The sequence below is a fragment of the Scyliorhinus torazame genome, chromosome 9 (genome assembly GCF_047496885.1).
Source record: "Scyliorhinus torazame isolate Kashiwa2021f chromosome 9, sScyTor2.1, whole genome shotgun sequence".
NCBI lineage: Eukaryota > Metazoa > Chordata > Chondrichthyes > Carcharhiniformes > Scyliorhinidae > Scyliorhinus > Scyliorhinus torazame.
In genome coordinates, this window is record NC_092715.1 from 214,904,011 (window position 1) to 214,916,416 (window position 12,406).

The 12,406-nt window shown below is 38.3% G+C and overlaps 1 protein-coding gene across 6 annotated transcripts in view; it reads right to left on the reverse strand.

The window, feature by feature from the left end:
* Window positions 1–5,768: 5,768 nt before the first annotated feature.
* ythdc1 (YTH N6-methyladenosine RNA binding protein C1) overlaps window positions 5,769–12,406 on the reverse strand; it is a 64,994-nt gene continuing 58,356 nt past the window's right edge. For 4 of the 6 annotated variants that reach the window (XM_072517081.1, XM_072517080.1, XM_072517078.1 and 1 more), the window contains 5 exons: window positions 9,126–9,162; window positions 8,994–9,033; window positions 8,811–8,876; window positions 8,024–8,167; window positions 5,769–6,682 (listed from right to left, as the gene is read on the reverse strand). In XM_072517081.1, the coding sequence (XP_072373182.1) occupies window positions 6,467–6,682; window positions 8,024–8,167; window positions 8,811–8,876; window positions 8,994–9,033; window positions 9,126–9,162 (503 nt within the window). In that variant the 3' untranslated portion in view covers window positions 5,769–6,466. The remainder of the gene's footprint in view (window positions 6,683–8,023; window positions 8,168–8,810; window positions 8,877–8,993; window positions 9,034–9,125; window positions 9,163–12,406) is intronic. The other 2 variants (XM_072517079.1, XM_072517077.1) reach the window with 1 other exon arrangement.

Consider the following 12,406-nt stretch of genomic DNA (forward strand, 5'->3'; position numbering starts at 1 on the left):
CGCTGGAGCGTCAGCGGCCGCTGACAGCGTCCCACGCATGCGCAGTGGAGGGAGTCTCTTCCGCCTCCGCCATGGTGGAGACCGTGGCGGAGGCGGAAGGGAAAGAGTATCCCCCACGGCACAGGCCCGTCCACGGATCAGTGGGCCCGGATCGCGGGTCAGGCCACCATGGGGGCACCCACCGGGGCCAGATCGCCCCGCGCCCCCCCCAGGACCCCAGAGCCCGCCCGCACCGCCTTGTCCCACCGGTAAGGTAGGTGGTTTAATCTACACCGGCGGGACAGGCATTTTAGCAGCGGGACATCAGCCCATCCGGGCCGGAGCCCAACCGGCGCGGCGCGATTCCCGCCCCTGCCGAATATCTGGTGGTGAATTCGGCAACCGGCATGGCGGGATTCACGCCAGCCCCTGGCGATTCTCCGACCCGGCGGGGGGTCGGAGAATCTCGCCCCGGGTCTTTTCCTTACAGCCTTTTCAATACTTAGTCGTTTATGCATTTTACTTGATTGTCTTGTTGCTGTTCGTGGAATTCAATTGTTTTATCATTGCTCTGCAGATCCAGTTGCAAACTAATCATTGAATAACCCTGACTGCTATTCCAAAATGCTGGAAAATGGTTCGGATTCATTTTGTAAATTGACCATATGGGGATGCTGTGCAAACATGGAAACACGCTGAGGGGGGTGGGGGTGGGGGGGGGGGGGGGGGGGGAAGAGAGAGAGAAAGTGATCCGCCACCAATTTTATTTCATCCAAATACTCATTTCAATATTATAGATCAATTTACCTTTTTCAAATCTCGGAAGATGACATAAATGAACTTTTTTTAAAAATCATTCTTCAGAACACAGCTGTTGCTGTCAAGGCCAGCATTAATTTCCTATCTCTATTTGGTGATCTAACTCAGTGACTTTCAAAAGAATTTGAGAGGGCAGTTAAGTCAACCACATTGAAGTGTATTGGAATAACACATTGGCAATACCAGGTAAAGGAAAATAGGAAATCACTGCTGGCATGCTTTGAGATTCACGCAGAAAAAAGGATGGACAAGGCAGATGGAAACAATGCTATGGTTCCCTGTCAAGGTTGGGATAAACCCAATGTTGCATGAAAATGTTATCTTAAATACAGAACTAGTCTGATTCAGAAAAAAAGTCAACCAGAAACAATGAAAAACTACAGAAAGAACATGGAGGCACAGTGGTTAGCACTGTTGCCTCTCAGCGCTAGGGACCAGGGTTCAATTCCAGCCTGGAGTGACTGTCGGTGTCGAGTTTGCACTTTGTCTGTGAGGGTATCCTCCGGGTTCCTCCCACAATCCAAAGATATGCAGGTAAGTTGAATTGACTAAATTAAAATTGCCCCTTAATGCCCAGACGTTCAGGTTAGGTGGGTCCACTTTGAGGGTCGGTGCAGATTCGATGGGCCGAATGGCCTCCACCTGTACTGTAAAGATTCTATGATTCTATGTAGCATTTTGCACACCCTCAACAGGTCACATCCAATGAGTACTTTTGCAGCTACTGTTGTAATGCAAAAATGCAGCAGACATTTGGCACACAGCAAGACCCCACAAATAGCAAACATAACTACATTATCTGTTTTAGTGGCAATTGTTGATAGGTGTGAGCCAGGACACTGGGAGAGCTCTGCAAAGCGACCGAATGGAGATGAAATGCCCCATCAGCACTCCCATCGAGCAGAGCTAAGGGAACAGTTCCTTGTTTGGATCATCCAAGTGGGATATTGCTCTGGTTCAGAGAAAGCCATCATTGCTTGCGGCGGGCAGCACAGTGGCGCAGGGTTAGCATTGCTGCCTCACGCCGCCAAGGTCCCAGGTTCAATTCCGGCTCTGGGTAACTGTCCATGTGGAGTTTGCATTCTCCCCGTGTTTCCGTGGGTTTCGCCCCCACAACCCAAAGATGTGCAGGGTAGGTGGATTGGCCACGCTAAATTGCCCCTTAATTGGAAAAAATGAATTGCGTACTCTATAAAAAAAAAAGTTTTTAAATCATTGCCTGCAGCACACTTGCTTTTCAAAATGACTGTTTCCATTCTCCCTGTGGGTTTACTCTGGATGCTTCCGTTACCTCCCACAGTCCGAAGATGTAGTAAGTTGGATTGGCCATTGTCAATGTGCAGGGTTACAGGGATAAGACTGGGAGTGGGCCTAGCTAGAATGTTCTTTTGGAACGGTTGGTGCAAACTTGATGGGCTAAATAACCTCCTTCTACACTGTAGATTCTATGAAAGTTGCCCCCTGAAGACCACTACATATAACCTGTACATTTGACTCACGATTAGTCATGGTCAGCGGTTGCTTTGCACTGAGAAATGAAATGTTTAGTTTTCCAAAGCCATAGCTCATTAGTACTTACAAGCCACTTACTACTCCATACCTCCCATCCAAGGGTCATGAAATGGTCCTCCCCCACATAAATGTAAAACTATCTGAACTAAATTCACAGGACTAGTTGATCTGACAAAGTGCATCTGCTAACAAAGGAGATAAGATTATTGGCTTTTCCTCCTTCACCTTAACAGTTACATTTGTTAATAGGAACAGGATGCAGCTGGCTGATAATGAAATTATATAGCAAATTCCCTTCCCCGAATTCACATTTCATTCACTGGATACGTTTGATACTGCATGCCCATTCATTTCGAACAAAATAGTGCCTCCATCAAAATGTTTTTTTTAATTCCAGGGTATTTAGTTCTACTTGAATCCATTCCACATTGTTCACTTGGGGAGGAGGAGAGGAAGAGAGAGAGAGAGAGAGAGAGAGAAAAAGAGTATTTGTCAAATCAGTCCTGAGCTGTATCTTGCAGAGGGGCTGAATGATCTATTTTATTTGCATGACCATCTCAATTTGCAGCCATTTTTCTTACTGTCATGATTAAAGGAAATAGCATTGTGGCTTTACTTTTAATGTGGGTTTTGTAATCCACCCCTCTGTATGTCCTTTTCCAATGTCAAAAAAAATCCAACTACTAGATTTGTTCCTTCCTCATAACTCAACACTAGGCATCAGTCACATAATTCGTGTGGCTGCAGCTTCAATATTCCTCTTGTGCCTTCATGACTTATGATATTGTAATCCATTACCAGTTATTTGTATCCAAATTCATTAGTTTTATGCAAATAGAATAGTTCACAACACACAAGCAGAGTTTTATTTGGGGGGGGGGGGGGGGTAAAAGAGAGAGAAGAGGAAGACATTTGCTTGATGAGTTTTGAATATCCACAATAGACCAATTTTCTATTTTCAGACATTTTTCAGAGATGGCAAACATTAATCCAGGTTTTGATTTGCACTCAGGTGGATAAATTAAGGTCTTTTGTCTGAGGCCTGATCAAGTAATCATATGCCACAACACAACGGTGGGATGTTACAAAGATGTGCATGCATATTTGATCCAAACATGTTAATTTACCGGCATACGTAATGTTATATCAGACAAGCACATAAACCTGCTAAATTACCCAAGTACTTATCACATAACTAAAACTATCACTGCCAGTGAAGCATATCAGCACATAGAATTTTCACCTCAATGGCTGTGGCCAGTTTTGCATTTCAGTCCAAATTGTTAGCTAAGTTATGAATGCAGTTAGTTAATTCTATATTTTGAGTGTCCATAAATTGCTCAAGTTCAGTGGCACAGTGGTTAGCACTGCTCCCTCGCGGCACTGAGTTCAATCTCGAACCCGGGTCACTGTGTGGAGTTTGCACGTTAATAATAATCTTTTAAGTGTCACAAGTAGGCTTACACTAGTGAAGTTACTGTGAAAATCCCCAATTGCCACACCACGGCACCTGTTCAGATACACCAAGGGAGAATTCCGAATGTCCAATTCACCTAACAAGCACATCTTTCAGGAATTGTGGAGGAAACCGGAGCATGCGGAGGAAACCCAGAAACATGGGGAGAACGCGCAGACAGTGACCCAAGCCAGGAATTTAACCGAGGTCCCTGGTGCTGTGAAGCAACTGTGCTAACCACTGTGCTACCGTACCACCCATTATCCCCATGCCTGCGTGGGCCATACCCCCAACCCAAAGATGTGCAGGGTAGGTGGATTGACCATGCTAAATTGCCCCTCAATTGGGAAAAAGATAGAATTGGGCAATTTAAATTGATTATTAAAAATAAATAACTCAAGTTGTCCGATTAGGTATATTTGCTCCTAATGCAATCCCTCAACCATGACAACTTCACTTTCCAAATAATAAGATTTGGAGTATTATTCTGGTAGGGATTTAGGATAACAATGGTTGTTCAATCTGTAGTCACGTCACCTCTAGCTCTGTCAATCAAGACCCAGAGCACAGACAAATTTTATTGTCAAATTAAAAGTTAGAAACAGTTGAATTCTGCAGGTTTACAGGTTTGGAAAGGAGTTTTTAGCACTGGTAGATAATTTTTAAATCTGAACACCAAGACTGAATAATGTCAATAAATTGAGTGGCACAAATTAATAAGAACGTGGGATTAAATTTTATATGACATTCCAGGGTTCATACTACAAATTTGTGCTGCCAACCAAGTGAACATATCGAGCTATTGTTGTTTAACTGTTCACAATTTAGTGTACAAAACGTATTTTCACACAAGTTAATGAACACTTTCCTACATTAATAGGTACTCATGTTCAGCCAAAATAATTTCCAATTACTATAATAAAGCTGCTTAACATTTTAAGTTTGATGTAGCAGTTTTTTTTAAATAGAGATAACTGCCAGTGTGTTGGTGCCTCAAATTTTATGCATCTGTCAGAGAATTATGTCAGACAAGCACATTGGAAATTCTCAACACACAATGGATGAGGGGTTTGATCAATTACTGACCACCTTCAATCTCTGGAAACTGCATCAATCAGCTCACTAACATTAATACAGCTGCGAATACACGATTTCCAATCTAATTTAAATAAAACTTTCCCAAATATTTGCTCAGAAGATAAAGAAAATCAAGAATTTTGACTCAGGACACCCTTACGGTTTGGTTACATCTCGTGCATCTTTTATATGTGACGGCATTTTGCATATTCCCCATGACAATCAATGTCTTCTACAGGTTACAGATAATATGCGAGAAACAAAGATTTAAATCAAGCCTACTTTTCACATTTAAAGTTGGGATTCTACAATCGATCAGTTTTGTAACAGTAACTTTAATTCAAGACAAGTAAAAGCAATGATGTTTTAATGGAATGATACCAAAACCAGGCAAACATTCTGTTCCCACTTTTCCAAGATACGACGAGCATTCAGCAAATCCTTTAACTGTAATGTTACATTACTATACAAGCAATCAGAGGAAGCTTTCCAGATCGTTCCAGTGCAGAAGAATTGCCTGAATTTTTGTTATATTTATAAAAAATGACATTCATGGAAGAACACAGGAGAATGTCAAAAGGGAAATGTCCAGAGCCTGTAAATTTATTAAAATTGAAGCAAAATAATTCTGAAATATAACAATTATGAGCATAAAGAACAAAATACTACGGGTAACAATTTATCTATCTTCATGTGTGGATGCTTTAGGAAATGAAAACCATCCAAACTTTTTAGACATGCAAATAAGGTTAGCATATTTAACAATTTATTAATTTAGAAATTTTGGTCCAGACTATCTACATGAAACATTTTCATACCAAAAGACATTATCTGAATATCTACTTTACATCAGAAAGTACAAAGGAAGTATCACTTTCTTCAACACCACTTCTTTATGTAATAAAGCAACACACACTGAAAGTGATCAGTTTTCTCATTTATTTTGTACAAAAGTTTTGCAGTTAAAGGTAATGTAACAATCTTCTACCATAAACTTACAGTAAATCTATCAGGCCACTGCGTGCTTTTTTAATTTTGGGAGGAAAAATAATGAACTTTAGCATTGATTAAATGCTATTAAGCAAGGGATTTCTTCTCTTAAAAAAGTTAAAACTGGATTGTAATAGTGTCTTTGAATATTGCTTTCATCATTAACAATGAAAAAAGTTGAAATCTAAATGGAGTTTAAAAAAAAGTTACTTGCTACAACATAACAAGGTCACACAATCAGCCCATTATACTTAACTTGCATACTTATTAGCAGCAATATTTTCCTCATTAATCCATGTGCAACTACATACAACAAAGTCTACGCCAAGTGCAGATTTGTTCCTCACAGCTTTCAACTGAACAGAGGGCAAATATTTTTGATTAGACATTAACAATAAGTCATCAGAAAACAGCATCCCTCCCCCTGAAACATCCCTCTACAAAAATCTGTGCTTCTGGTTCAAAATTCAGTTGATATAGTCCCACATGCATGAAAGCAATAGATGTACAAGGGTCATAATAAGTTCCAATATGTAATTTAACTTAAAAAAATAAAAATAAAAAAAGGAACAGTTCTAAACACCTTTCTGCTACTGTAAACACAATAATATGGGCAGTGCTTCAGCCGACAAGTTATCTCCTATATCTTCCTCGTTCTTTGTCTCTTTCTCTCTCTCTCATCCTTTCCCTTTCGCGTTCACGTTCCCTGCCTCGATCACGTTCCCTGTCTCGGCGGCTATCTCGAGGCCGTTCACGCTCTCGCTCTCTCTCCCGTGGTCTACTTCGGCGATTGGTGACAACTGCTTGAGTGCGACGAAGGAAGTCATCTACTCTCATGTCATAGTCATGCTATTGGAATGAATAAGAATGGTAACTAAAAAATTTAATTATTTCTCTTGTAAAGAGTAACAGCTAGAACACTTCTAGTCGAGACTCAAGATTTCATTTAAATATGGACTACATATATACAAAAGCAAATGTCAATCTTTTATCACTAGTTCGTTACCAAATAAAGGCAACAGTGCACTTGACAGTTACCACCCAAAAGATATTAGGTCAATCATAGGTCTATAGAAATCAAGTACACGGTTTACAAAATATTAGATCATCACTCTACATAAAATCTCAAACAGTTTAATATCCCGCATAGTGGTAGGTAAGTGACTGCAGCCATTACAATAAACATAGGTTTAATTACAAATTTAAAAAGGATTAAGCACCATAAATAAGTTTCCAAGTATAGTTATGTTTTCTAACTATACCTTATTTGTAAATCTTCTACCTGCTCTGAGCAATAATGTTTAAGTGCTCCAGGATTTTCTCAAATTTACTACCAGTCCTTTCACTTTTGAAAATAATTTTAAGTAGATGCCTAAGTTTCCAAATTGACAATGACTGAACTTAATGAATCCAACTTTCACCTCTACTTGTGTATTTGTTCTGAACTGTACTTTTTGTTCTTTGAACAGCAAATTCTAGCATCTGAGCCGGTAACAGAAATTAGACTCTTATGTGGTTTACATGTGTAGTATCAGAAACCAGATTGATATTTCAATACCAGACACAATGACAAGGCAATGCAAAATAAAAGGAAAGCCCTTTCTTCACTGCATGGTCAAACATGAGACTTCAATCCTTGTCATAGAATGATGCTCACCATTTATGACTTCAGTAAATTTTGTTAGAACGCAGATTATTTTATACATTGTGGAGAGTTAACAGTGTACTACAGCATCCACCCCAGGGAACATCATTATTTACCATTCTCCAAATCAAAAAACAAAATTAACCATTAGTTTTCTGCCCTTTAGCCAACCTCCATTTCCTACAGCCACATATTTTCCACTGGTGCCAAGGAAAAACAAAGGTATTTCCTAATGTGCAACACAGCTGGAGATAACAAAAAAATCTAGAGTTATAGCCAATTTATTAAATACTGCAATACAAAGAAATTCTCTAAAATGCTCACCTAACCATGATGCAAAGAAAACATTTAAGAATAAACTTCCTAATCACAGTTGTCATATAAATTTTCCAATGTTGATTAAATCGGTCAGTGCGCTTTTATTTCTACATAATTTCAGAGGAACAGCATAAAATAATGGTCACAGCAACACTTGGATTTGTTACTGCAAAGAACATCAACGATCAGTAAGACGGTTGCAGTAATTTTGATAAAATTACACCTACTGCACATACCACTCGCTTGTCTCTGTATCTGGCTTCATGTGGAACTGGATGATGTCCAGAATATGGTGGATGCGCCTGAGGTGGTGGAGGGTGATGTTGGTAATAAGGATGATGTGGAGCCGGCTCCATACCAGGATACGGTGGCTGTAAATGAGAAAGATACAAAATGTTAATGCAGCATGCGCGTCTTCATTTTCAGGTTTGTTTGAAGTTAAGGATATTTAATCCACCCACTATTGAGTTAATGGTAGCATTTTAATCCCAAAGGGCTCACAATCATAAGAAACTATTTAGCAAGAATGGGTGCAAACAGCATAGGACACCATTAAACCCTAGGCTAACATCACTATACTTAGCCCAAAAGCAGACAAGTTTGCTTTCACAGTAGGAGGGAGGCAAGAGTGAATAACTTCATCTCCAGACTGTAAGACATTGCTCCAAATGCTGGACAAGTTACCATTCAGTCTGGTTTACAACCGACTAGGAAGCATTTCAAGAATTGGCATTGCAGAAATAACAGGTGCATGGGGCCAGACTGGGCTGCAAGGAAAAAAACAAAATTTTATTTTTCTTCTTGCTGGGGGCAAAATCAGGGCCAGAGGATTTGAATTTCTTACATGTCCACCAGAGATAACCCTTTTGAGGGGTGAATGACAAAGGACAGACTAAGGAAAGCGGGAATAAAGTCACCTTCTTCAACTTATAATCGGAGTTTTGTCAGATTTTAATGACCAAACAATTAGGAGCAAAAGTCCTCTACCAAGTACAGCATATTTTTGCTACTCACCATTCCCTGCCACGGCGGTGGTGGACCAATGCTGTGATGAAATTCCCTCATATAATCATTGTAGGACTGTGAATGAAAGACATATTTGCAGATTGAAATCAGACCTTGAAATGTATTTACCAATACATTAATACAAATGTTACAGCAATTCCAAGGTTTGAAATTTTACGGAAAATTACTTACTCCATTTAGAAACACATCACGTCTAACACCGGAAAATCGTCTGTAGGGATATAAAATTCTGACATTATGAATGAATTCATGCAAAAGGAATGAAAACTTGAATGAGTGATATGCTTAACTTCGGCAACCTACCTCTCAACTTCTTGGTACCGTGGATCCTTCATGTATCCTGCCCAAGATGAACATATTAACAAGAAATGTTTTGCATAATGATCATTCATATAGGAAACCATTTCATTAGTACAGCTAACAGGAACATTTAGACAATTCATGTTTTAATCAGCAGAAAACTTCACTTTTCCAACCTTCAAAGTGTTGCATGCATTTAAAAATATTTTTCAACCTACACTAGCCTTCAGGATTCCAAGTATGCCTCAGAAATCAATTTACAAACATCTTTAGATCGTCTAGACTCTTGTATATTCCGTTGTCAGCTTCAGTTCACGATTTATCAACATTTACCAGACACTTATGTCCATTCAATTTTGCTAACTTTTATGATATAGCTGTGATTAGGAAACCATGGAATGAGTTTCAAGTTTTGTCCAAATCCATCACCATTCTTGTATCTAATAAAAAATCAACCATGGACAATGCTAAGGTAATTTCTTGTGCTTGTTCCTCACTTTGAACATTTCACTTTAAGCAGGAGGCTCTGACACTCTTCATGGATATTGATCTGGAAGAGTCAGAGTTCAACAGCTCAAGAGCTGAATTAGTCACTTCGGCCACTAACCCAATGTTTTGCAATTATGCCATTTAATTCACACATCCTGCATTGTGTTCCTTCCCTTAATGAAAAAAACCTTCAAGACATGGCACCAGGAATTATTTATTACAACAATCACTAACTTTACCTGGACTAAAAATTGAAGTAGTACAAGAATATTGGAACTCTAATTTTATATCAGCTTTATAGTAATTAGAATTGCGCAAGTCTACGGAGAGGCTTGTCCTGGATCTTTCATTATTATTCTTCCATTAAGAAGCTTTGGATCAACTCAGGCGGTTCACATGAAATAAGGTACTAAAAATGCCTTCGTTCCTCAGCAATCTTTCTTTAAATAACCCCCCAGTCCAGCATTTTCTGTACTAACTGAGAATTGTTTAATTAAGATGACACTTTAACTGGGACAAAGTCGCTAATTAAAGAAACAAGGTAGCATAAAAAAATCTAACATATGCATGCCCATTCCAGCTTTCAATTGAAGTCCAGACTTTCAGACAATGAATAATTTAAAAAGGAAACTCATTTCCAACACAGCAAAGCTTTGTCATTATCTTTTTAAAAATGCATGACTCAGATTTTATGAGAAAATTGAGATTCAATAAGAAAATCATCCCTTTCATAATTATTTTTGGAGAAACTGTTCTAGAGAATCCTAACCTGTGAACACCAAAATGATTGTCATTGCAGTAGGTCTGAGGGAAATATATGCTATAATGGTGAAAATAAATTGAAAAGCAAACAAGAATAGCACTTAGAACGTGCAGTATCTAACTGATGGCCTAACTGCACAATACTCAAATATCTCAACCCACTTTATTCGAGTCTATTTTTACCTGGATTTCCAGTCACTTGCTTAACAGGTTTAATATTCAGCCTTTAGAGCGGAATTCCAAAAACATTTTCCACAAACTAGTCCACACTGTCAACGTTCATTGGTTTTCTGAAATAGCTTCTTTTGCGAATTGGCATTAGTTTATTTTTTAACTAATCAACACAATTATTTTTACATTCTGTTCATAGTCAAGTCTAAACAGTAATTTTAAAAGTAACTGCATAGTTGGAGAAACACCATTTCTGTAAAATTACAAAAAATCAGATTATGCAAATGCAATGCCACAGTTCTCACTTAAAAATACAAAAACCTCTTCATGGTCATTTGTAGTAGCATTGGACTGGTTTCCTTATTTTTTAAACAATGTGTAAATTGCCTATGGCATTTCCCAAATTGATATGTACTTTGCCATCTCATGGAAAGAGCCTGCAACTACATAAAATTTGCAATAAATTTTTAACATGAGCGATTGATAAAGGCTTGTGTATAGCAAGCATCTTGTGCAAGATAAGACATACGCTTTCTGTATACCAATACACTTGATTGTTCATGTGAGCCTCTACGCTGTTGTATGTGCAATTACACTGATCCAATCAACTGGTTAAAAAAAGTAATCGTACATTGAACCCCAAATTTTTCCACCAATTATTGTCAAGCTAGCAAAACTCTAGAATGGGATAAGCATGAAGTTTGCCTGATCGCTCATTTTGTTAAGAGAAAGTTACGAAGGAAACAAATTATGAGGTTATTTTGATCAGTGTAATTTTTATTCATTAGGAGCTGAACAAGTTAGCATGAGTTGCAAGTAGTCTGGGGTTAGATTTAACTTAAGCATTTCTAGTCCAGAACCTTTTTTTGAAAATAGCACACTTCTGGAATTTGGGCATAGATTAGTACACCTCCCCTTAAAGTCAGATTTTACAGGGCACACTGACTCCCTAATTCGCAAAACACCTTACATTATGCAAAGTTCAACAAAAGGAGCATTAGCATATCAAATCTACAACAAAGACACAATCAAAAACACAACAACTTCAGTTACTGCATGAAATTATTTTCATTTTATGCTAATCTCGCACCACACATCATCAATAAGGACTTCTAAAATACTTGGCTGAGATACTTTCGGATCCATACATTTATCAATAAACAGCATTTAACCCACTACTTATACAAGAAATTTGCAGGCATTTTTGAAAGTGATGCATTCCTGAATTGTATTTCCCAAGTGGAAATTTGCCGTTAACAGTAAAATCCAAAAACCTAAATTATATTGAATTTTGCAAATAAAATCATAGACCAGAACCAAAGTTTTATTTTTGAGAGATAAACAAAAGGCTAATACTTCAAGAAGAACGTGTCAATAACTTCTCTCCATGAAGCACAAAGGGAGATTTGATGGCGGTGTTCCAAGATTCAGAAAGGTTTCTTGTTAAACAGTTGCTTGGGATGCAAGTTAGGAGAAACTGTTTAGCAGAAGAGTTGCTAACCAGAAGACAGATTTAATAACTGATTGAAGTTATTATTAAATGGAAACATACAGAATGTTAAAAATATATGTTGTAACCTAGAAAGCACTGCTTGAAAGGATGACAATAGATCAAATGTTAACTTTCCCATAGGAATTAAACAAGTAACTGCAAAGAAGAGAAATAAAAACGGCAGGCTACAAAGCAAGCTGATAAATGGGTCTAATTTAATAGCTTTTGACCTGGCATAGGTATGTTGAATTTTGCAAATAAAATCATGGCCTTTTGCGCTGCATCATTCTAAGATTCAATGGTAATTTTATCTTTTCGAATCCAGATTAAAACTCTGGATTAAAAAGAATGAATATAACCACACATTCTT